Below are 25,842 nucleotides of genomic sequence, written 5' to 3' on the forward strand. Positions count from 1 at the left end.
CACAAGAGAGAAGGTAACTTTTTTTTTTTTTTTTTTTGGTTTTTCGAGACAGGGTTTCTCTGTGTAGCCCTGGCTGTCCTGGAACTCACTCTGTAGACCAGGCTGGCCTCGAACTCAGAAATCCGCCTGCCTCTGCCTCCCAAGTGCTGGGATTAAAGGCGTGCGCCACCACCGCCTGGCTTCCCATATTTTCTAAATCCGTGTTTTCTAAAGTGTGCGTTTTGACACTTGTGCATCTCTGCTCAGAGACACTAAGTGGGAGGTTGTTGTGGTGGGGTACAGCGCTAAAACAAAGCTCTTCTGGGTTCCAGGGTCCTTCAGGCTTCCGCACTAAGAAAACCCGGGACTCCTCCACACGAGGTGTGCCGGAGCTCTGTCCCCAGCCTACCAAACCTTGTCTCTGGAGTGGTGTTGAAATTTGCATTTTTTAAAACAACTTAATATAGCCTGTGTTTTGCTTGGTATATCTGAAACCATCTGCTGTTGTTTGAATGTGAAATGTCCCCATCGGCTCGTGTGTCTGAACACTTGATCCCCAGCTGGTGACAGTGTTTTTGAAGACTGTGGAAAATTTAGGAAGAACCAAACCAAATGGAACTGGAGAAGGAGAGGGCTTGGGGTTTTATGATGTCTCTCTCTTCTCTCTCTCTCTCTCTCTCTCTCTCTCTCTCTCTCTCTCTCTCTCTCTCTCTCCCTCCCTCCCTCCCTCCCTCCCTCCCTCTCTCCCTCCCTCCCCTGATGTTTCTGAGCAGCCACTTCACATTCTGCTACCATCCTTTTCATACTATGACAGACTCTCCTTTCTTAAACTGGGAGGGGAAAAAACCAAACCAAACCATGATTGGTTACGATTTGGTGCCAGCCCAACAATGCAGGAGTAGCCCGACCCTTTAAAAGCTTATACTGTAGTATAAATAACAAGCATGCAGTAAACACGTGGTCTGACTTCAAGTGGAAGAGAATCCAAAAGAGAAAAAGGAGGTGAAGGTGAGAGGCCTTGGGGAGATGGAGGTGGGGCTCCCTTGGCTGCGTGCCACCTCAGGAAAGGCCACCGGAGTAGGGGCCTGCTGGCAGATGCGGAATCCATGAGAAGATGGACAAGAACATCATGCAGGGGTTCTGTAGGAGGAGCACCATGAAGAGCAGCGTGGCCAAGCCAAAAATCAAATAGAGAATCACCTACAACAGACAGTAAAGTAAGATTGAAGCATTAAAATTGTCTCCCAACAGAGAGACCAGGAACTGGTTAGAGTGACTGGCAAATTCAACTGAACCTTTAAAGAAGAGCTTACTGCAAATTCTCCTCAAAATGTTCCACAAAGTCACAGGGAACTCACACTGCTACACACATTTTGTGAAAGTACTATTACTCTAATACCAAAACCAAATAAGGACACAATACCACTAACAACAAACAAACAAAAACAAATTATCGATCGGTTCTATTGGGAAACATAGACCCCAAAAATTCTCAGTAAGACCTTGCAAGCTCAAGAACACAGTTAGAAGACCATACATGATGGCCAAATTGGTCTCATCCCAGGAGTGTAAAGATACTCCACCATAAATCAATATAATGCAACAGACAATTAGATTTAAAGACAGAAATCACATGAGCTTCTCAAGAGATATAGAAAAAGCCCTTGACAAAATTCATCATCTTTTCATGGGGAAAAAAAAAGTTGAAGAAATGAGGAATGGAAAAAAATATACTTCAAAAGAAAAAAAAAAGGTGACATATGATAAACTTATGCCCAACATTACAGTGAATGAACAAAGAAGCGAAAGCATTTCTTATAAAACTGGGACTAAGTCTTAGTTACTGTTAAACAGAACAGTTGTGAAGAGAGCTGTGAAGACATCCCATGGCCAAGGCAACTCATAAAAGAAAGCATTTAATCAAGGGCTTGCTTACAGTTCCAGAGGTTCGCTTAGTCCATCATCATCATCATCATCATCATCATCATCATCATCATCATCATCATCATCATCATCATCATCAACAACAACAACAACATCATCATCACCATCACACCACCACCATCGCCATCGCCATCGCCGTCATCATCATTATCATCATCATTGTTGGCTCTTCATGCCAACTTGGCACAAGGGCTTTCCCAGCCAGACTACTCGTAAGCCCTGCCCCTGGAGACCTCCGGCCTCTAGGATCCTAGACAACTCTGGCCATTGGGATCTCTTGGGGCTGGGCCTGACTCCTTGAGGCACAGGAGCTCCACCTGCCAGCTGTAGTGACAATTCCTAGCCCCAAAGAGGCAGAGTGGCCAGGCCCCACCCTACAGAAACTATCCCACCAATCCCTGAGCTTGTTCCAAGATCGCTCCAATCCCTTGCCGCCCTGGAAAGCTCTACCCACCCACCCCCAAACTCTAGCTCTCCTCCCACCTGAGCAGGAGGCAGCCAGCCTCCTGGGTTTATCCTTCCCAGTTCTTCTCGTGTGAGGTTTATTGTGCCTTGTGATTTTGTGGTATTCCTTGGCTACTGTCTGCCAGGAGACCTTCATGTCCAAGCTGGAGCACTTTTGATGGTGGCAGCGAGCATGACAGCAAGCAGGTAGAGACGGTGCTGGAAAATTAACTGACCGCTTTACATCTTGTTCCACAGGCAGCAGACAGAGACAGACCTTAAGCCAGGCATGGGCTTTTTGAGATCTCAAAGCCCACGCCCAGCAACGCACCCGCTCCAAAAGGACACACTTCCTAGTTCTTCAAACAGTTCATCAACTGGGGAGCAAGCATGAAAATAATTAAGCCTGTGGGGGCCCCGCTCTCATTCAAACCCCCATAATGAAAGCGCCTGCTCTCTTCATCTTTATGTAACAAATTAGGAGTCCTTGATAGAACATTAAAACAAAAGAACGAAGTAAAATCACAGGGATAAAAATCGAAAAGAATACAGTGACGTCATCCCTATTTGTTGATGAACTGACTCTAAAATCTTCATCAGCCCAGGATGTTACCTGAGGTCACTCTTCAGAACCCACATAAAAGAAGAAAGAGACTCCAGGTCTCCAGGTTTGCTTCGCCTTCCATAAATATACCACAACTCAAGCACACACAGAACACACACAAACCCACTCATTCACACACAAACACACACACCAATAATAATAAATATTCACGGTCTATAGAGTGGGAGAGAAAAATCTGTGCAAACATATATATCTAATATGATATTAATATCTGGAGTTTATAATGAAGGAAAAAAATTAAAGATCAACAAACCAATCAATAAACAGTCTACTTGTTTGTTCTCAAAGGACTAAATACAAACCGCCAGTAAATAATTCAAACATCCTTGGATATCAAGGACGTGCAAATTAAATTGCTTTAAAGTCAGGTGTGGTGGTGCACGCCTTTAAAAAAACCAACAAAAGCAAACCCGCTCTGAGATGTCTGCTCAGCAGAACTCCTGTCATTGAGAAAAAGTAATTAGGACCAGTGCTGGCAGGATTGGGAGAAAAGAGGAACCCTTGTCTTGTCTGATGGGTATATAAACTGGAGAAGGCACTGTGGAAACCACTATGAAGGCTTCCTTCAACTAAAAATAGAAGTGTGTGTGTGTAAATAAACAAATGTGTGCATATGTACACATGTAATATTTGTTTGTAATAATATATGTAATATAATGTCACTTGTGTGACATTTGATCAATGTCACCAGTGGGTCTGTGCCAAAGGACCCTGAGTTGCTATACCACAGAATACTTGCATATCCATGTTTATTGGTGTGACAGCCTCAATGGCTAGACACACAGCCAGGAGATGAGCGGATAGAGAAAATGCAGTTCATATACACATGGGATTGTTTTTAAGCCAACTTGGGAAGACAATAGCATGTGTTTTCTCTGATACTCAGGTTATAGATGTGTGTGTGCCTGAGTCTGTGTGTGTGTGTGCATGTGTGCACACATGCACATCTCTGTGTGCATCTGTGTGTGTCTGCGTCTGTGTACATGCATGTGCTCGTGTGTGTATGTGCATGTATGTGTATGCACATGCATGCACACGTGTTTGTGTCTGGGTGTATGTGCGTATATCTCTCTGTGTTGTCTGCATGTGTGCGTATATGTGTCTGTGTGTCTGTGTATGTGTGTATGCACACTTGTGCACAACATGAAATAGATATGAGATTATAAGAGGGAAGATGTGGAAAGGAAGGACAGACAACAGGGACAATGATATCTATGTGACATGGATGCAAAGGGAGACTTTTGGGGAACAAAGAAAAATCAGCAAGATGGACAAAGGAATGGCAGAGGATGGAGATCAGATAAAAACCAAGCATGGTGATGTATATTATGAAAGGCTCACAAAAAACTCATTTCAGTACAAGCTAACTTGGTTATTGACTGGTTCTGGAACCAACCAAGCCACTGGGCTCTCCTGTGAGGGATTTTCCTCATTGGACCATTTGAGGTGGGAGGACCCACATTCAAGGATGTGGAAGACGGAAACTTTCCCCTTTTGCCTGCTTGCTCTCACTCTTGCCAGCAAGCTCATCTATCACATGCCTGTAGCATCTCTTTGGGTATTAGAACTGGCTTCTTTGGGATTCCAATGTAGACTGAAAACCGGCAGCTCTCCAGGAATTCTTCAGGCCTTTAGCACCAGCTTGGGACTGCTGAGACATCCAGCCTTGTGTACTGAGTGATTACAGATTCCAATGTGAGAGAGCCATTGGATGGAATCCTGTAAACTCATTATATATATATATATATATATATATATATATATATATGTATATATGTATATATGTATATATGTATATATGTATATATGTATATATGTATATATGTATATATGTATATATGTATATATGTATATATGTATATATGTATATATGTATATATGTATATATGTATATATGTATATATGTATATATGTATATATGTATATATGTATATATGTATATATGTATATATGTATATATCTCAGACAAGTATATATACATATATAAATATGATGTATATTTAATACTAAATATATACATATAAATATATTATTTATAAATATATTTATATTTATGAAATAAATTTATAAAGCAAATACATGTTATATAAAATATATAATATACAGTACTAAGTATATTCATATATTACATAATAATGTATATACAATATTTATATATTGAAATAAAATGTATATAATAATGTATATGATGTGTATAATAAAATGTATATATAATAATTTTAAATATGTATTTAGCACTAAACATATATTCTATCAATGCTGCCCCATAAAAAGAACTCTAATATACTAACCCCCAAAAATTAAGCTATATAAGAAAAAAGCAAACTGAGCTGCCTCACATGGTCCTAAGAGAATACCTTTGCTGTTAGCTGCCTTGGACGTTTCACTATACCCGTCTTCCAAGATTACTTTTTTGTTCTAAAGGCTCCTAGATGACAGCAGTTGAATCATTAGAAATCTGTCCAGAATACCGAATATATTTCATTAAGTATAGCCAGCAAGTGACCTGTAAATCCATCCATTCATTTATTTGTTTGTTTAATCATTTAGTGGCCTGGCATTATCTTTGGTTCTTAGAGCACATTGTAAGCTGCATGAAGCAGTAATGTTGGGCATGAAGCTGGTGAATGAAGATGCCAACCTAATCTAAATATGGGGTAGAGGAAGGTACTCAGTCAATAAAAGACTCTCTAAGACATTAGTGTCCATAATATGAATATTGTGATTTTAATTATCATCGTGTATGGTGAAGAAACACTAGTAGCTATTACAGAAATATCACCCCCAAACAGAGCCATCGGCCAAAATTTTGTCTATACTCTTTATTTTAGGAAAACACATGTCTGATCACAAGACACCTTCAGAAAGCAGGAGAAGCCGAGAGAAGTATAGGCTGCATCTAGACAATAAATCCTGGACCACTGCCACATCCGAGGGGTGGAGCTAGCACAAGATTATTTTCTTCCCGGAAAAGCAAAGTTAACGGATGCCACGGAGCCCCGAGGGCCGCTAGATTTACAGCATCTACAGCTGAAGAGGAGCAGAAGCCTTCGCGGGGTTGCGTTATGATGTGTCTCTATTGATCTGGTGATCGTCCTTCTCTGTGTCCAGCAATCAGGGGATGAGAAGTAGCGGGGAGATCGTTGTGGTTACAGTTCTTATGTAGTTCTCAAAGTCGCTTCCGAAGAAGAAGATGAGGTAATGGTTGAGTATCCCGGCGAAGGACATGAGGAACAGGAACAGGATGATCCGCTTGCCAAATATGTAGCCAGGGGTGCTGCAAGAGAAGGGAGGAGGCGGTAGATGCAGCACAAACGACACCCAAGTCACCCAAAGCCGCCGCCACTTCCAGACACGGGGCGTTAAATTTACCCACTTGCTTCATAGCAAGGGTGGACATGCCTCTGCTATAATTAAGCACTGCACATGCTTCAAAGCCCGGTGAAGGGGCCTGCCTTCTGGCCTGCTTTGGGCTCAGTGGCACTGGCTTCCATGAGTTAGTTCTCTTAATGTCCTTAACTCCAGATGACAGAAGGCTGGCAAGTCCTAACAGCGCTCAGACAATGTGACTAAGGCTTGGGAGCATATGGACTCATTAAGCCCTCTCCAGGGTGGTCCCTGTCAGGAGTGCCTATAAGGCTTGAACTAGAGGCTGGGGTGTAATGAACATTGTGCTAGGGAGACGGTTTAAATGAGCTGGTGAAGGTGCTTCAGCCCCGAGGGTTCAACCTTCCCTGGGAAGAAGTGAGGTTTGCCCTAATGAGAGACAAGCACCCAGTGATGGAAACACATCCCAGAGGAGTGAAAGAAACTTTAATGTCCCCCTTCCCTCCCCTCCCCTCTCCTTCTCTCCTCTCTTTTCCATCCTAAATGTTTCAAGCAGAGCATCATTTGGAGATAAGAGATTGCACATGAGAAGTGACTGTCTAATGGCATGCAAAGGCTACCCATACCTCTGCCCCTCTGCAAGACCCTTAGCTGCTGGGCCTGGGCCCATGTGAGTGGAGCAGACTGGAACAGTCTGGAACAACCAGTGGAACGGTTTGTTAGGGTTTCAGTAATGAACCAGCAATGGCATGGGGCAGTCGGCAGGCACTGATTTGGAGCTTCGAGTACACCCAGCGGGACAGGTGAGCTCCTGCTGCCGCGGGCTGTTTCAAACTGTCACGGAGGGCACCAAAGCCAGCATCCTGTAATTCTACAGTGTCTTACCAGAAATTTTATCTAGTTGAAAGGAACCCCAGAGGCTCTCAACTCTCATGGCGAGTGTTTATAGAAGTTGCTCCACCTCTGGGTACAAACCTCCTCACTCCTCTGTCATCTGCAGACTGGGAGCATCAGCATCTGGTGGGAGGCTAGCAGAAGCCCAATCCCCCAGTCCTTCTCAAAGCAGGATGCAGCCCCTGCATTCCAACAAGCTCCCTGTGTGACACAGGGACAGTGGAAGCCGAGAAGCCCCACTAGCTAGCTCTTAACGGTTTGGGTAGAAAATGTCACTAAAAGGCCCATGTGTTGAAGGGTCTCCAGTTGGTGGCACTATTAACAAGTAATTGGGATCATGAGGGCACTGGTCTCATCAGTCTATAGCTGAATGGGCTTTTATGAAGTGGGGTACAGTCAGAGGATGTAGGTCACTCGGTGATCTCCCTTTCTTAAAATTCCTTAATGCTGTCTGGTGATGTGTGTGTACACGTGGCACAGTACCCATGCTGTCACGTCAACTTTGACTCTCCCCACCATGAGCACTGCAGGGATGGAATCGGGAGAGTCGGGAGTTGGGGGCAAGTGTGGGGGTGTGGAGGGGTGGGACATAGCCAAAGGAAGTCAAGGGCTGAGGAAAGCTGGGTGCAGCTCAACCCTAGACAGTGACTGGCCTGTAGTCTGGAGCTTTTATCGTAGATTCTTAGCACTCCTGAAGGTTCAAGAGAACCCATGGTAAGATGCAGACGTTAGCTCTCAGTTCTCTCAACAATGAGATGCTTAATTCACAAGAGGCCTGGGAAGTCAGACCAACAAAGTTATTGCCGCCCCAGACTCCACCGCAGAGAACAGCTGGTGTGCAGTTGCAAGCAGTATACAGCCCAGTGTGCTACAACACCCCTGTGAAGCAAGGCTGTACAAAGGAAAACTTTAACGAAAAGCCAGGCAACTCTCCAGCTGTATTTTCAGAATCCTTACATTTCAGGGGGGTTGGGGCATCCTGGTCTGTCCTCCCTTCATCCAAGGAGGTCCTGTTGAGCCTTCAATGGCAGTCAGAGTGTTGTTCAGTGCCCTCTTACTGGGAAAGCAAAGAGCCACATCGCCACATTGAGCTCTATAGCACCCTGCGACCTACCTCTGAGTTCTCTCTCCCAGATAGCCGACAAAGTACTTTTGCCTCACAAATAAGTACATCAGTCCAGCGAAGGCGGCAGGGACTAATGTGGAGAAATGAAAACACACACGTCACTTTTATGGTCTCCCAAGCAGTTGTTCATACAACAGTAACAGTAGTTAAGCAATTAGTGTTTGACCACAAAATCCAGCAGGGACCTCGGGTTCTGAAAGTGCAGGCTAGCTAGCACACTGTCTCCGTTCGGGTTTCTGTCGCTGGACTAAAACATCATAACCGAAAGCTACTTGGGAAAGAAAGGGTTTTCTTTCGGCTTACACTTCCACACCACACACCGTCATCAAAGGAAGTCAGGGGTAGGAACTCAAAGCAGGAATCTTGAGGCAGAAGCTGACACAGATTAAGTAGATAATGGTCCTACTTTACAGTGAGAAAACCTAGGTTGACAAAAGTCCCCCTACCCTACCCCACCCCACCCTCCAAATACTGGGAGTGGTGGCCTGATGGCTTACAACCGTAATCCCAGCACTTGGAAGGCCGAGGAGAGATCATGAGCTCAAAGTCAGCCTAGGAAACATATCAAGAACCAAAAGAGAAGGGCTGGGGACATGACTCAGGCGGTAAGAGCTCTTGCTGCCCTTCCAGAAAATCAGGGTTTGATTCCCAGCACACAAGTCTACTGCTTTCAACCAGGATCTGATGCCCTCTTCTGGCCTCCAGGGGCAACTACACTCATGTGCACAAACCAACATACAAACACAGACACACAGACTCAGAATTTAAAATAAAATTAACCGTGTTTTAAACAATCTAGAAATAAGGGAGAGGGAGGAAAGAAAACTCTGAGGCTTGTCCTAATTCCTAAAAGCACAAGATTGTCACAATTAACTATGCCACAATTAGTAATTTGCTTTGTATAATGTTTTCCCATCTGGACAGTTCTGTTCTGAGTCTTGCTAATCCTTTTCTCTTCAAGTAAGTATTTAACTGGACATAAGCTAATAAGCAACAGGTATGGAAAGGGTTCATATCTCCTGCCTTCTGCAGGGAATAGCAGAGACCTTCTAAGCCTCGGAATCTAAGGGGGACTTGGGACATGTGACTCACACAAAGCAAGGCTCTAAAACATTAGTTCTCAACCTGTGGGTCGCGACCCTTTGGTGGGGTCACTTAAGACCATCAGAAGACACGGATTATGATTTATAACACTGGGGAAAATGACATTTATGAAGTAGTAATGAAATAATTTTATGGTTGAGGGTCACCACAACATGTTAAAGGGTCTCGGCATTAGGGAGGTTGAGGACCACTGCTTTAAAAATGATGAAATTAAATAAGCCCTTTGTCCATCCAGATCTTGGGATGGTCTTCAGAGTGAGAGCTTTGGAGCAAAATGGTCTCGGGGGCTCCTTTCAGCCAAACAATTTGTATAATCTACTGTATTCATAAAAAACGGGAGCGATCAACTATAGTTGACTGGTGCGTTTGAGCCCAGACAGCACGGACATTTGCTTTGACAGATGCATATTTCCAGGGCTCCAAAGTACTCTCAGACACCCTTTGTATTCATGTAGCTGGAGAGGCAGCAGTGGATTTATCTCATTTCATTCAGAGCCAACAAGACTCATAACTCCTCATATGTGTGTTCTTTGACTTGATTTTTCAAACATCCATTTTATAACCTCACTCAGATCAGGAAACGGAAAATGGATGATGAGCCACTCATCATGAGAGCGCTCAGGTGCCAAGGGAGGTTATGCAGCATCTCTTCAGTGGTCTCTGCTGCTCCTAGGACTGAGTCTCACTCCTGGACGCACCATACACATCTACTTACTTATCTGTTTTTAATTTTTAAAGGGATTCTTTTAGGGAGTAGATTTTTCTGAGACAGTGTTTCTCTATGTAGTCCCTGGCTGTCCTGGAACTTGCTCTGTGGACCAGGCTGTCCTTGAACTCAGAGATCTGCCTGCCTTTGCCTCCAGAGTGCTGGGATTAAAAGTGTATATGCCAGTAAGGGATTCGTCTTTATTACTTTTTAATTCTTGTATATATGAGGAGGGTAGGTGTATGCAGTACCCATAGAAGTCAGAAGAGGGCGTCAGATTCCTCTAGAGCTAGAGCCACAGGCAGTTGTAGGCTCCCTAGAGAAGGTACTGGGAACTGCACTCTGGTCCTTTGCAAAACCAGCAAATGCAGTTAATCATTGAGACACCTCTCCAGACCCATCCACTGACTTTTTAATGGTCCGTTGGTATATTATTAATCCTCATACATTCAGGACAGAGTTGGCATATAGTAAGTGTTCAAACTGTATTTACACTCTAAGTACAGTAAAAGAATGGGTAGAAAAACTCTAGAATTTAGAACTGAAGGACCCAGGCTCTGGACCTGCTTCTGGCTGCTCTGGATGGGCCCTACTGGGCCCCTGAAGCTGTTCCAATCCCACTGAGCCACTATCATGCAAATACCAGTCTTAGCCAGAGCTTCTGGTGCTCAGTCACCAAAGAGAGCCAAAAGCATGTGATTCCCGGTTTTCATTTAATTGCAGAGGTTCACTCAGAATCAATCTGTTCTTCAGATTTGTTGAAGTCAAAACTGTGGGCAGCTTGATGATCCAGGTTCTGCTGGAACCCAGCCCATTTTGGTAGACGCACGCCCGGGAGAAGGGCCACCATGCTGGGAGCTTATTAACAGAAAAGCCAGCAGAGGCAGTCCCAAAATAGATCCCTCAGGCACTCTCATTTACAATGCCCTTGTATCTGAGCTAACACTGCTTAAGGATTCTGAGTCACATTTAGCCTTAAACTACCCTTGTCAGAGCTGCGCTCTCAACCAGTCACCAGGGAGCAAGCATAACCACACCATGCTGAGCCCTCACTGAGCATGCCCGGAACCCAATCTCCCAGGGCTCTCATCTCTCCGGGGCATCCTGGATAAGAGCAGTAGGTCCGGTCAAGGCTATTCAACAAAATGCCTGCCCTTTGAACCCCGGAGAGCTGCACATTATACAAAGAGAACTCACAAAGGGAAGTCTCCCGTTACCTTGGCTGCAAAGTAGTCCTGCAGTCCAGAGTACCACAAGGAAAGTGGGGTATGCATCTACGCAGTTCTGGCTGTGGGGCAAACAGGGCAGAAAAAGAGTTAGAAAACATGTGACTACTATGTGGCTTGAAAATTACCTAGAGACCCCAGTTAGCAATTACCATTGTGCGAGGATCACAGGTCTCTTTTACTCCTCTTAAGACTACCAGGAGAGAGACCGCAGACAGCAGCAACGGCAGCCGCTTCCAAGAGAGTGGTAACAGGTAGACATACTCAGAATTCATTAACTCAGGTAAAGTGGATCCGAGGCTACGTGTGTTGATGGTCTCACTTTGGCTGGGGTCCCGCAGTGGGCGTTGCCCGCACACTTCTTGGAATACTGAGTGAGCAGTGCAGACACAAGGTGTGGTCGTGTCTGAATGGGAGCGGCAGGATGAAGATGCCCAACTAAGGGAAAGTGTGTCCCATAAAAAGCAACAGGGCAGGTGGAAAACACGGATTCCCAAAGCGTTAAAGAAACCAAGGTTCATTCACAAAAGCAGTTGGGAGAAGGTTTCTGACAGTCCCTGCTCCCCAGGGAATGCTGCCACTGTATGCCAGACACTGTGCTAGTGTTGGACATCCCTTACAAGGGTCCCACATTCCTGTGACTGAACTAGATCACTCTGGGTTTGCTTTAGCTATTGTAACAAGCGGCCACCAACTCAGTGGTTTAGGACACAACAAATGCATTGGGTTATCATCCCAGAAGCTGGAGTCTGAAATGAACCTCCCTGAACTAACTAACACCCGGGTGTGGACAGGTCTGCATCGCCTCTGAAGCTCAAGGGGCTAGGGGTTATTGCCTTGACTCTCCAGACTCTGGGGATCCCCGGTGTCTTGGCTTGTGCCCCTCTCTGATCTCAAAGCCCAGAATAGCCAATGAGTCTTTCTAACATGAAACCTCTCTCCTTGTTTAAAAGATTTCATTTGTGGGGCTGGAAAGATGGCTCAGTAGTTCAGAGCACCTGATGCTCTTCCAGAGGACCCAGCCTTAGATCCCAGTATTCATCTCTGTTGGCTCACAACCACTGTAACTCCAGGTCCAGGGAATGTGACACCTCTTCTGGTATCTTTGGGCACCTACATCCGCGTGATGCAAACACACACACACACACACACACAGAGATAGAAAGAGACAGAGAGAGAGAGAGAGAGAGAGAGAGAGAGGAGACTGACTCAAATGAGACTTTTTTCAAAGCCAACCTAAATTTTTCCATATATTGAAATTACAGCCTCCTAGGAAGAGGTTATGTAGGGGCTGTTATTTTGCCTACTGTAATTACAGTCCTATTCAGACAAGACATTAAGGCCTACAGCAGGTAACTCTCTAGGGTCTCCCCGCTTAGGGGTGGAGGCTGAGGAAGGCCAAAATTCACACCTGCCCATCTTGTCTCCAAACCCTGGAACGAAGATCTTTCACTATGTAAACAGTAAGAGTCTTTGGGTGCAGCTTACAGTCCTTCCACTGCACGAAATAAATATGTAAATATGTAGATATGCAAATTCACAAATATGTAAATACACAAAAGCAACAGAACAAAGCTATGAGAAGCATTTGGGGAGCAACATGAGACTGTGAAGTCCCATCCTTGGTAGGACTTTAACCAGCTTCTGTACTAACAACACTATTTCTCTGGGTTCAGTTTCCTCACCCACAAAACAAAGGATGTGGCAGCAAGTGTGCCCCTCTGAGGCTAAGTCAGTGGTGTAATGCAGCCATTTCCAGGTGGGCCCCATCCCAGCACCACGCACAGCATCTGAGGACTTACTGATAGCACAGATGTCTGTGTCACCTCAGAAGTGTGGCGTTAGAAATTGTGCAAGAACCTCAGCCACCCGGGCCTCATCAAGCCTTCCAGGTAGTTCTATGCCTGACGCAATCCTAGAGCCAGTGGTAAACAGGGTTTAAGCTATACATGAAAAAGCCAAAATACAATAATTCAGGCTGCTTCTTGCTAGGGTTTCATGCCTCAGAGCCAATAAGGAATCTGTTCTTCTCTTTTGAATACGGGTACAGTACCCCTATACAGTACATATATTGTATATTGGCATATATTAAACATTGATCCCTCAGAATACAAGGCTAAAGACCTTCAGTGCACAAAGCAGAGCCCTGCTGTCTTTATGGGGTTGGGTGGTCTGGATCCACACAAGTTCCACAGTTCTAGTGGACACAGAGTTCCAAAGGGCAGGAGGCTCTTACACATGATCCATTTGCAGTCCCTCACTGAGTAAACGGGTCCACTGAGAACTGCAGTTCAAAACTCTCCTAGTGGTAACGGTTTCTCCCTGCTTCAGCCTGGTTCTCATATTTTGTTTGTTTTGAAGTTGTGGTTTGGGGAGGATGTGCGTGTTCGTGTGCATGTGTGTGCACACGTGCCTTCAAGCAGCTACGTGTTAGAGGACAGAGGTTGATGCCCTGTGTCCTCCTCAATCACCTCCACCTTATTTTTTGAGACACGGTCTCTCACTGAGTCTGGAGCTTGAATATTAAGCTGGCTATGGAGGCCAGAGACCCACCTGTCTGCCTCCCCCGCGCTGGGTCACAAGCTCTATCCACAACACATGGCTTTTTTTTTCTTTTCTTTTCTTTCACACAATAGCTGAGGATGGATCTCTGGTCCACAGCAAGCACTTACTGCTTGAGCCATCTCCACAGCCCTTGAAGTAGGTGTTTTGGCTACGTAATGAATGAAGGGGATTCTTAGCTGCCCAGGAGTCTGTACCTTAGAGAGAAATGCCCAATAAGAAGAGCAGGCTCTGCACCGTTCCTGCCTGTATTTCAATCGCCTTCTTCCTAACGAAACAGCTTCTGTATACGGCCAGCATATTTGAATGAAACTTTCCTCCAAATAATACTATTACATTTATTTTCCTTTTGAGGAGATTTATATTTTTTCCTTTTCTTCTTCCAAACAAAACTGGCGAACCCATCATGACTCTCGCTTCAAGGTCTAAACAAGGTCTGCTCAGCTGCTCCTGCGGTAAATCGCCATACTGTATTTAAGCTGAAGCCCCAAGATCTGACTGTTTTGTGGAGAGACCCTGGGCTACCGTTTCTTTCCTTTTTTCCCCCCACCTTTGGAAATATAATAGAGAAACACTTTTAAAATGCTGTTGGTTCATTTGGATTAAGAGAGCAAAATACCATGAATCATACTAATCATACTAGTGATTCCAGCCAATAGGCTCCTTGGAGACTTAAATTACTATACCCTTTACATTAATATACACTGTTTGAAAAGTGAGCTCACTGTGGACACCAAGAGATGCTGGAGTATTGTGACATTAGGGTGACATTTCTCAGAATGTGTTCTGACAAAAAAGTGAGCAGAAAGGGGGGAACCCCTGAGGTTAATCATGACACCCCCTCTCGATGAGGTAGATGGTCTTCAGCATGTTGGAGCTTCTCGGGTACCACCAAGAAGCACTTGCTCCCTGCTGTAACATTTGTTAATGACCCATGACCTTAGAAACACAGAACACACTTCAGGGAATTCCATATCTCCGACACCTGTCTCAGCTCACAACTACGCTTGCCCGTACTCACAAGAAAGAACCTGCTTGACGGTCAACTAGCATTTTCCTGCCAAAGCCGAACTTTGATGCAGGCTCACTAGCTGTGCTTATGTGCCAAGACCAGATCGCTGAACCACATTCTGTGCACGTGAAAGAGTCAAGGTCCAGCTCATTTTATCTTAAAGGCTCCAACACAGCCTAGAGCAAGACAGGTGGTCAGACAGGCTGTTAGTCAAGGGTGCTTGACCTGCTGAACTGCACTGATGTTGGCTGGGGCGTCTGTTAATCCACTGCCCCAGATTCTCAAGCTAGCTACTATATCCCTTGATGGTCATAGCTCATGCTAAAACAACATGCCTTGGGTTTTTATGTTCATCGGTAGATATCATTTAACCTTCATGTTATTTTTTTCTTCATAGCCAAGATTTCAAAATATTCATGATCCTACCAAAACCCGGGTTTTACAGCTCATGGCAGATATGTTTGTGGGTAAGTTGTGTTCAGTACAGTCACTCTGTAACAACATCACATCCTGAGTTTTAAATAGCAAGATTAACACATGCTCTTGGGATAAGGAAAAGTCTTGGGGGCTAAGAGCACTGGCTGTTCTTGCAGAGGACCTAGGTTTGGTTCCCAGTACCCAGATGAGGCTTACAATCCTCTGTGAGTGCAGATCCAGTGATCTAACGCCCTCTTGGGGTCTGCATAGGCACTGTACACACATGGTGCACAGACAGGCATGAGGCAAGACACTCATGCACATAAAACAAAAATAAGTGACTCTTTAAATAATCCTTTTTCTTGATGCTTTTAGAGGGCCCTGGAGAAAAGACTTGGTAGGCCTTTCTATTAGAATATCATTATTCCTTCCGGGTGTTCTCCAGTCATAGGCAGACAGCCAGAGTACCCCTGGTTGGCCAGCATCCTGCTACACAGATCTCCAGCCCCGTATGCAGCCTACACAGACATGACCAAGTGCTTGTTGACAGAAGGAGGAAGTGGTCTTCCTAACAGAACCGAAACAGTGTCTGAGCAATCGTTATCTGATCAAAAGTTCTCTTCCCTGCGTGGCTACTTCCTACCTCTCCACACACGACTTCCCTATCTGTTTATTCTCCTTCACCTCTCAGGGCTGAGTGGTAAAGACTCATGGATTTTGAAAACTGGACTGCAACGCAGGCAGTGGTGGCGCACGCCTTTAATCCCAACACTTGGGAGGCAGAGGCAGGTGGATCTCTGTGAGTTTGAGGCCAGCCTGGTCTACAGAGTGAGTTCCTGGGGAGCCAGGACTACATAGAGAAACATTGTCTCCAAAGGAGGGAGGAGGGGAAGAGGGAGGGGAGAGAGAGGGAAAGAGGGCAGAGGAGAGAGGAAGGGAGGGAACGAGGGGGAGGGGCTGGGTTGCAGAGTCAGCTCCCCCAAACACAACAATCACTCAGCACCTAGCACATTTTATCTTTGGACACCCCCCCCCATCATCACAGAATTTCTAAACCACTCCCCCGGGATTATGCAGCTCAACCACCAGCAGACAGAGGAGCCATGTGTAAGGGCCCTGGGCCTCGTAGAAACAAAGCTCTTTCTCTCCTAGGGAGCAAGTGACAGACAAGAGATGGCTTCCACATGGTATGGTGGTACACATCTGGAATCCCAGTGCTGGGCAAGGCCCAGGCAAGAGGACCTCACATCTGAGGTTAGCCTGAGCTACAGGGAGAGACTATGTGTCAAGAAAGAAACAAAGAATCAAGATCGCCCAGGGTGCTCCATTCCCTGCTCATTGCTAACACGGTGGGAACTCAGCGCCGGGTGGGGGTGGGGGGCAGTCCACTGTGGCTTCTCACTGGAAGATTGTGGAATCCAGAAAACCTCAGTGTCACTGTGAGAAAGTAATTATCGGCACAGAGGGACACTGCTCACCCCCACTGCTGGAGACTGTGGTGCTCTTTGAGCAATTTCATCTCCACCCGGATCAGATAGATATCTTCACATCTTTCTCTCATGACATTTCCGAGGGACCCTCTTGTGTTATCTCCACAGAATGATGGTGCAGAGACATTGATGACAACCCACAAAGTCATCTCCCTGCTCTTTTTCACATGGGTCTATAATGCCTTTTAAAGTCTTGTAATGCTTTAAATTGACACTGACAATTAACGAAGCCAAGGTCTAGAAGGTAACAAAGAAATCTCCATGTGGAGCTGCAGCAAAGGATGTCCTTAGGCTGGTAGGAGTGTCTGATAAGGAGGAGCAGGTGTGTGGGATGAAAACCGAGCATCCGGGAGTGCTCTGTGGAGACTCCTAAGGTGACCGTGAGTGCTCTAGATGAGGCGTGCATCAATTTAGAAGTTTAGGGGCAAAAAGAGCCCTGGCTGGGGAATATCAACGGAGAAGACCCTACCTGGGACTGTACACACATCCCTACACCTCACAGAGAGTGAATAGTCTCTATCCAAGAGGTGTGCTCATTCCTGAGGCCTATCTCATCATCATCCCTGCAATCAATGTACTCCACCAGGAACCAATGTTAATGGAGTGGGAACCCCCAGCAAGCTGCTCAGAGGCCTGGAAGGGACCTCTTACAGAGCCTCCAGAAGTTCCTAGAGAGTCCCTGAGTTTGATCCAATTGTTGGGTGGCCATGATTTCCCCCTTGGAAGTACCTTAGGAAGAATCAAATTCACACTTGGGGTTGGACCTGACACCCACTCTCAAGGTAGTCCTATATCAAAACGGGGAGCCTGCCCTTCTGACTGCTGGCAGGCATGCCTAGCTGACTCGAAAATGACTTAAAGGAGAATCATGTTTGAGTAATGTCTCTTCAGGTTTGCAAGCCAAGTAGAACGCCACAAACCTCTTTCCAGGGCCACTCATGTGTCTCCCAAAGGCTTTTCTATCCAAAAGTCAAGACAAGAGGGCAGGGGACTTGCTCAGAGCCTCCGCCTTTTTGTCCTCGTTTTGATTGCTCAAGGGATCCCCGTGTTATGAAACTCAATGACATCATCCAGACTTCCACTGGACAAGGCCAGGGTGGTATGTGGAAGACACTTCTTGAGCTGCTGTTTGAACAGCTGGCTTGAGCTGAAGGACTTCAACATCCACAGGAAACTTTTAGTGCAGGCACTAAAGGCTGCCAGGGTGTTGCTGGATCATAGAGACCTCCCCTCCCCCGCCACACTTCCTTCCTCTAAGACTGGGGCGCGCCAAGATGAGGAAGGGCATCCAGAAGCCTGCCTCCTGAACACTGCAGGTTGGCAGCGGCAGATGTACCATGGGGCGCAGTCTCGTTCCTTCATGCCTGTGTCCCCATGGGGCACAGTCTCGTTCTTGCATGCCTGTGTCCCCACCACTATTTAGCCGCATCGGAGTTTGAACTCACTTGGCAGTGTAGACCCGCTCGAAGGCAAGAGTCCCGGTCCTCTGGAAGCTTCTCCCGTTATGCGCCTTGCTTTCATGCTCTACCTTGTGGGCGAAGAATGCTGAGAGAGAGAGAGAGAGAGAGAGAGAGAGAGAGAGAGAGAGAGAGAGAGAGAGAGAGAGAGGGAGGGAGGGAGGGAGGGAGGGAGGGAGGGAGGGAGGGAGGGAGAGAGAGAGAGAGAGAGAGAGAGAGAGAGAGAGAGTTCTTTAACTGTTTTCCTAAAACATTATAATGCTTCCTGGATTTGATGTCCAAACAGGCTTCCACATCCTCCCTACCAGAAATGTCACTCACCAAGACTGCATCGGCCCCCTCACTGATGCATTGGGTGGGTGGCACCACCTTGCCTTAAGAAACTTACAGTTGTGCCGGGCGGTGGTGGCGCACGCCTTTAATCCCAGCACTTGGGAGGCAGAGGCAGGTGGATTTCTGAGTTCGAGGCCAGCCTGGTCTACAGAGTTAGCTCCAGGACAGCCAAGGCTACACAGAAAAACCCTATCACGAAAAACAAAACGAAAAAAAAAAAGAAAGAAAGAAAGAAAGAAAAGAAAAGAAAGAAACTTACAGTTGAAAGATATTGACAACCACGGTGATGGTGCACACCTTTAATCCAAGCACTCTGGAGGCAGAGGCAGGTGGATTTCTGAGTTCGAGGCCAGCCTGGTCTACAGAGTGAGTTCCAGGACAGCCAGGGCCACACAGAGAAACCCTGTCTTGGAAGTGGGTAAGGGAAGGAATATTGATAACCAAGAAAAGTAGAAATGGCTCTACAGAATGTTCTATGCCAAGGGGATTGAATTGGTCTTGTCACAGAGTGTCCAGAGAATATGATACCTAAGATGAAATCTGAAGAATAGGTAGAAATTTGCCAAGTGGCTCTAGGGAGGAGGGGATGAGATGGAAGTCAGTTGTGCTCCAACAGAGAAGCACATGCAAAAGCCAGAGGCAAAAACCATGCGTCTGTGGCTCTGAAGGTCCAGCTCAGGGTACAAGATGGACTGAGAAGGGGACCAGGACCAGACAGAATGACAAGTGAAGCTAAAGAAGTGGTTGGTGGATGGTTATTTTTTAAGGGATAATTTCACAATTATATAGATGAGGGCATTAGATCCCCTGAACTGGAGATGCAGCTGGTTGTGTGTGTGCCGCTATGTGGATGCTGGGGATTGAACTCCCGTCCTCTACAAGAGCAGCTTAACAACCAAACCATCTCTGCAGCCCCAGTGAATGATTATGTTAATAACATATCTGTTGTCTATTACCATGAACCAAATGGTTAGCTTACATCTGAAAACAAAATAGGCTAAGACCATAACAGAACAGGAGGCAGACAGCAGGTGAACGGAACATCTAGGACACAGCCATGGAGCTATGGATGAAGGAGATGGAGGGAGCTGGGGTGTGGCCCAGTGGAAGAACACTTGCCCGGCACAACTCCCCCTGACCTGTGCAGAGCCCTGGGTTGGGTCCCCAGCATCACATAAGATGGAGCATAATGACAGACACTTGCAGACATGTTGGGAGGTAAAGGAGGGGAGTTCAGGGTCATCCTCAGCTATACAGTGAGTCTGAGGCCAGCCTGGGATAAGTGAGACTCAGAGAGAGAGAGAGAGAGAGAGGGAGAGGGAGAGGGAGAGGGAGAGGGAGAGGGAGAGGGAGAGGGAGAGGGAGAGGGAGAGGGAGAGGGAGAGGGAGAGGGAGAGGGAGAGGGAGAGGGAGAGGGAGAGGGAGAGGGAGAGGGAGAGGGAGAGGGAGAGGGAGAGGGAGAGGGAGAGGGAGAGGGAGAGGGAGAGGGAGAGGGAGAGGGAGAGGGAGAGGGAGAGGGAGAGGGAGAGGGAGAGGGAGAGGGAGAGGGAGAGGGAGAGGGAGGAGAGGGAGGAGAGACCACCAAAGTGCAGAGCACAGGATGCCCAGGCTCATGAAGAAGGCAGTGCCTGAGCCAGGACCCAAAGAAGCTAAGTATCCGGAAATTCCTGTTTGGTTTAGAGAAACTGCCGGGACCTAGTGGGAGCGAACAAATGGGCTTATGCAGAGTAATTGTGGGACCAAATGCTAGTCCCTGGTGCTTAGGGAAAGCAGACCCAGCATGGGAAGAACTCAAGAGCTGTGACAGAAGCCATGGCTGTAGTCGTGTAGAGACAGACTCCAGAGTCTGTCAATAGAAGGGACAGTGCAGAAGGGCTTTGCACAAGTTTGGGGAGATCTCTACTGACCAGCTCCAGCGTGTCAGCCTCTCTCTGTGTGTGTCTTTGTGTGTCTCTGTCTCTCTCTGTCTCTCTTTCTGTCTCTCTCTCTGTCTCTCTCTCTGTGTGTCTGTCTCTCTCTGTGTGTGTCTGTCTCTGTCTCTGTGTCTGTTTCTGTCTCTGTCTGTCTCTCTCTCTCTCTCTCTCTCTCTCTCTCTCTCTCTCTCTCACACACACACCAATACTCTTTTGTAGAAACACGCTCATTTTGAGCACATCCATAGGGCTACTTGTGCAGAAGAGAGCTCACAAGAGAGTGCGGGCCTCCCCTCACTGACTCCCCGTGAACTCTCTCAAGAGGGGGATCCTTCTGCTCTGAAGGCAAGGAACTCAGTGAGGGTGAGGAACTCAGGCTCAGAGCTGCTGATTTCCAGCCCAGCTGAGCCTCTCTTGGTGCTATCATTTAAGTCTGTCCGTCTGTCTACCCTCTTACTGTCATTTGAGCATATACCTGTCTGCTCTAAGTGTCTCCACTAACAGAAGACATAATAGGAAATTCTAGGCATCTCCTTTCCCAGGACCCAAGATGGCTTCTCTTGCCTCTGAACTCAGAACTCAGAACTCTGAACTCTGAACTCAGAAGAGACTGGCATCATGGAACTCAAAGGCTAGTTATCAGCGAGCAGAGGGACTGAGCTACACCTCATTCTTGGCCTCATCCACCCCTTCCTGATAAAAAAAAAAAAAAAAAAAAAAAAAAAAAAAAAAGCCCTTCTCTTCCCCCAGGGAGAACCCCTCTCCCTGTTGTGTAGATCTAACCCTCCCAGTCACCCTCCTCAAGCCTGTTCTCTGCTGTCCTGGCTCCTTCAACTCTCAGGGTCTCCCTTTCTCAGGTCACCTAAAGACACCTACAAATCCTTTCTTCCCATAATTCCAAACTTAAGCATGTCTTCCTCAGTCCAATATCTATGGATGCCAACCTCTCCCCCTTTATCTTCCTTACTCCTCACCAGTCTCCCTAAATCCTTATAAACCTCAAGTAAATTCCAGAAGCCACGCAGGCAAAGACCATTTGTACACCTTTCCCCGGCTAGTTGTTACTATTAAACCAAAACTGGCAAGCAAATGAGAGACAAATACCCACAGGTGGTTGCAAAAACAGTTCCTCAGAATTCACCACAAAGGGGACTCTGACAACCCTTGGACCATCATCTACAAAGCCCCTGAGCTGTTATCACCTACTGTGTGGGGAGGAGGGGGGCAGAGAAATCAAGTAAGCTTCTCACATAAAAAATGACCCTGAGATTTCAGTTCATCGCTAAGAAAATGGGGTCCAGCAGAGTTACAGACAAATAGATTTTTAGGCTGTTTTAATACAACAGGAGCTGGGTGGTGGTTTCATAAACTGTTTGTCTATGGCAGTAGTTCTCAACCTTCCTAATGCTGTACCCCATTAATACAGCTCCTTTTGTTGTGGTGACCCCCCTGATCATAAAATTATTTTTGTTGCTACTCTATATCTGTAATTTTGCTACTGTTATGAATTCTAATGTAAATATTCATGTTTTCCCAATGGTTTTAGGCGACCCCTCTGGGGGTCGCGACCCACAGGTTGAGAATCACTGCTCTGTGGTCTTCATTTCAGAAAGAGTCCCTGGAAGGGAAGAGGTGGCTGTATGGTGGAGGATGGGGAAAGATGCTAACTCATCCCAGTTTCTCTCATCATGTGATTGGCTGAGGGAACAGAACTCCAGCCATAAAGTGGCCTTTCTCTGCTGTCTCTAAATTGTCCACCCTAAATTGAAAATATTTTGAGTAAAAAAAAAAAAAAATTTAATACAATAACCTGCTCAGTGCCACAGCTTAGCCTGGACCACCTTAAAGGTGTTCGGAATACTTCCTGCAGTCTATGGTTAGACTAACCGTCTGACACAAGGCTTATTTTCCAATACTTTCACATAATTCACTGTGTGTCCTACTAAACGTGAATGATGGGACGGTTTTATAGGAGACAGTTTCACAGGGTTTTATAGGGATGGTTCTTGCACCTTAATAAAACCAAAAAGTCAATAGCAGAACTAGTCAGGGTTTCTATTGCTGCGTTGAAAGACCGTGGCCAAAACGCACATTAGGAAAGTAAAGGGTTAATTTGGGTTAGACTTCCACACTGCTCATCACAAAGAAGTCAGGACGGGACCTCAAACAGTGTAGGAAGCTGGAGGCAGGAGCTGATACAGAAGCCATGGAGGGATGTTACTCACTGGCTTGCTTCCCCTGGCTTGCTCAGCCTGCTTTCTTATAGAACCCAAGACCACCAGCCCAGGTATGGCTCCACCCACAGTGGGCCGAGCCCTCCCCCATGGATCACTAAGGAAATGTCCTACAGCTGGATCTTATGGAGGTATTTTCTCCATTGAGGCTCGCTCCTCTCTGACGACTCTAGCTTGTGTCCAGTTGACATAAAACTAGCCAGGACAGTAAGTTAGAGACCATTTGCATGTTTTTTTTTTCCAGGTTTGCCTCAGGACAAAGCTGTTGGTCCCTTGGCAGGAGAAAGCTGAGGCTTCTTGACAGCTGTGTGGGAAAGCAACTGTCTGTGATGACTCAGGACTGGGGTTCTTAGTTTCTTTGTCCTCTCAAATCTGCATCCTGCTGTCTCTAACTGGAAGAGGGCGATAGTCATCTTGATGACTAGAGGGTTTGAGGGCAGAGGGCGAAGTCACACCAGGCAGGCTGGGCCCTGCCCATCCTCACAAAACTCAGGGTCCCCTGAGAATGTGAAGCCACCACTGCACCCCATTGTCTGGGACACAGATAGTGTTCAATACTTGGTAACAATGGAAAAACTTTTTTTTTTTTGACTAACAGGAAGTTTTTAGAGTGGTGTTTTTGTTTTGGAGGGTGGAAGTATAGGTTTTTGTTTTGTTTTGTTTGTTTGTTTTTGGCATGTCTTTTTAACCCTCTCACACAGGTTTACAGATAAAACTCAGGGTTTGTTAGAATTACAAAGAGATGCTGGACCTAGGACTTAGTTTCAGCCTAAGGTCACAGTCAGGTGCTGTGTGTGTCTGAACTTATTTAAATGGTTCTTGTCCCAAACAGGCATCTTCAACAGTTACAGAAGGCCCTGGCAGATGACTTCAGTCTCACCGGGAGCTCAGGCTCCTCCCTGACAGGAGAGGGAGCTGATCCAAAGTCACTCTGTGGAGCCTACAGGGCAGCAGCAGCCTGTCCTGATCACAGGTAGGAGGGCTCTGTGCCATCACTGACCCCATGATACTCTAGCTCCACCTTGTCCTACCCGGCTCCTGTGGGGGCTGAGGAAGAACAAGCATCGGTGTGGGGGCCTTTTTGGACACAACCTGGTCATTTGAGTGCCTAACGTGAGAGAGAGTCTCCAGTCTAACCAGGAGCCTTGCCACTTCCCCTGATGTGTTTCTGAAATGAGAGGACAATGGTGAAAGTAAATTTGAACTTCCTGTTAAGGCCGGTTCCAACTGCACCAGTACATAGACAGACAGATAGATAATAGATAGATAGGATTTATATATAAATAGATAGATAGATGGCTGTCAACCTGTGGGTCATGACACCTTTAGGGTCACAGGAGTCACTTAAGACCATCAGAAAACACGGGTGTTTACATTACAATCTTTGACAGCAGCAAAATGACAGTTATGAAGTAGCAACAAAAATAATTCATGTTTGGGGGTCACCACAGCATGAGGAACTGTGTCAAAGGATTACAGCGTTAGGAAGGTTGAGATAGATAGATGGATAGAGTATGACAGACAGACAGACAGACAGACAGACAGGTGTGTGTGTGTGTGTGTGTGTGTGTGTGTGTGTGTGTGTAAAGCTGTACACCAAAGCTGGGGTATAGATGACTGGTAGAGAATATACCGAGACTTCAAGGCCCTGAGTTCTATCCCTGGTATCACAAAAAAAACAAAACCAAACAAAACCAAATAAAAACCCTTATTTTTTTGATGTTTCTTCAGAAGAACTTATTTAAGGACAGAAGTAAAACGATGATAAAGCCTTTCTCCTTTATAGCTCTCGTCTACCCCTCCCCCAACACAGATGACAGATAACGTCGGTCCTGCTGCAGGACCATTGGTTCACTCAGGCCATTGTCCAAAGGAGCATAGACCACCCATGCACTCTCTCCAGTCCTTTGCCTTCCACCCTTCGTATACAGACTCCAGCAAGAAGACACTTGGGCCAAGTTTCTCACTAGCCCTTTCAGGTTGCTCTCTGCCCTCGGCAAACTGTCCTGTCACCACCTTTCCAGTGAGAGAAGGAAAACCCAAACTCACACAGAACAGGACCCACCCCTGCACACTCAAGTACAAAGCAGTAAATGCAGGTGAGTGCAATACATGCACACAGAACGGTGTGCGCCTGACTTCCAGCACCCCCATTCTCCCTAAGGAAGGGCTTCCCTTACCATTCTGGACCACGCTGATGAGGGTGACAAGGGCCAAGAGCACAACGTTGCCCACAGCCTCTTGATCCATGCTTGCTTCAGGCTCGCCAGAGACAACTAGTCTGGCCTCAGCACCTCAGCCTTACTGAGAGAAAGGGGAAGTGCCAGGCTGTGCTCTGGCTTTTAACATCAGTTTTCAAAGGTCCCCAGCACAGCCACTCAGTGCTCCTGCTCCTCCCCTTCTCCCCTTCTTCTTCCTCCCCCTCCTCTTGCTCCTGCTCCTCCCCTCTTCCTGCTCCTCCTTCCTTGCTCCTTCCCTCTTCCTCTTGCTCTACCTCCTCCCCTTGCTTCCCCTCCTCTCTTGCTCTTCTCCCTCCTCCTCCTGCTCCTCCTCCTTCTCTTGCCCCCTCATTCCCTTGCTTTCCCTCCTCCTCCTCTTGCCCCTCCCCTCCTCCTCTTTACCTCCTCCCTTTGCTCCTCCTTCTCCTCTTGCTCCTCCCTTTCCTCCTCCTTCCTCTTTTGTCCCCCTTCCCCTTTCTTCTCTTGCTCTCTTTCCTTCCCTTGCTCCTCCACCTCTTGCTTCTCCTCCCCTTGGTCCTCCCATTCCTACCCTTGCTCCTCCTCCTTCCTCTTTTATTTTTCATTCCTTCCTCTCTAATTATTATTCAACAAAGTGACTGGACCTGTGTTTTCCATGTTACCTTCCAGGAATAGCAGAGCCAGAGAAGGAAGTGTAGTATATTCTTTGATGCTGCTCACTACGTGCAACCTGCCTCCCCGTGAGCACTACGCATGAGTTCTAGACTCTGACCAGCATGAGAAGCCAGGGGCCACTACCATTTCTTACACTGGCAAAAATAAAGAAAAGGGGAAATGAGATTTTAAGAAAA

General features: G+C 46.5%; 1 protein-coding gene and 1 long non-coding RNA gene across 3 annotated transcripts; one reads left to right on the forward strand and one right to left on the reverse strand.

Moving 5' to 3' along the window:
- Nucleotides 1-5,799: 5,799 nt before the first annotated feature.
- On the reverse strand, nt 5,800-25,208 carry Alox5ap (arachidonate 5-lipoxygenase activating protein). Of its 2 annotated transcripts, XM_076923866.1 has the most exons (5): nt 24,974-25,192; nt 18,302-18,401; nt 11,367-11,437; nt 8,328-8,409; nt 5,800-6,269 (listed from the first exon to the last, which is right to left on the reverse strand). In XM_076923866.1, the coding sequence occupies exons 1-5, from the start codon at nt 25,041-25,043 to the stop codon at nt 6,107-6,109; spliced, it is 486 nt and encodes a 161-aa protein (XP_076779981.1). In that variant the 5' UTR covers nt 25,044-25,192; the 3' UTR covers nt 5,800-6,106. The 2 variants fall into 2 exon arrangements, with proteins under 2 accessions (XP_076779981.1, XP_076779982.1); XM_076923867.1 differs by lacking the exon at nt 11,367-11,437 and having other exon boundaries at nt 24,974-25,208.
- LOC143438202 (uncharacterized) lies at nt 22,874-25,842 on the forward strand. The gene is made up of 4 exons (XR_013107191.1): nt 22,874-23,354; nt 23,626-23,766; nt 24,607-24,892; nt 25,661-25,842. It is a non-coding gene; the product is annotated as an uncharacterized LOC143438202 (long non-coding RNA).

This window comes from Arvicanthis niloticus, chromosome 24 (genome assembly GCF_011762505.2).
Source record: "Arvicanthis niloticus isolate mArvNil1 chromosome 24, mArvNil1.pat.X, whole genome shotgun sequence".
Taxonomy (NCBI): Eukaryota; Metazoa; Chordata; class Mammalia; order Rodentia; family Muridae; genus Arvicanthis; species Arvicanthis niloticus.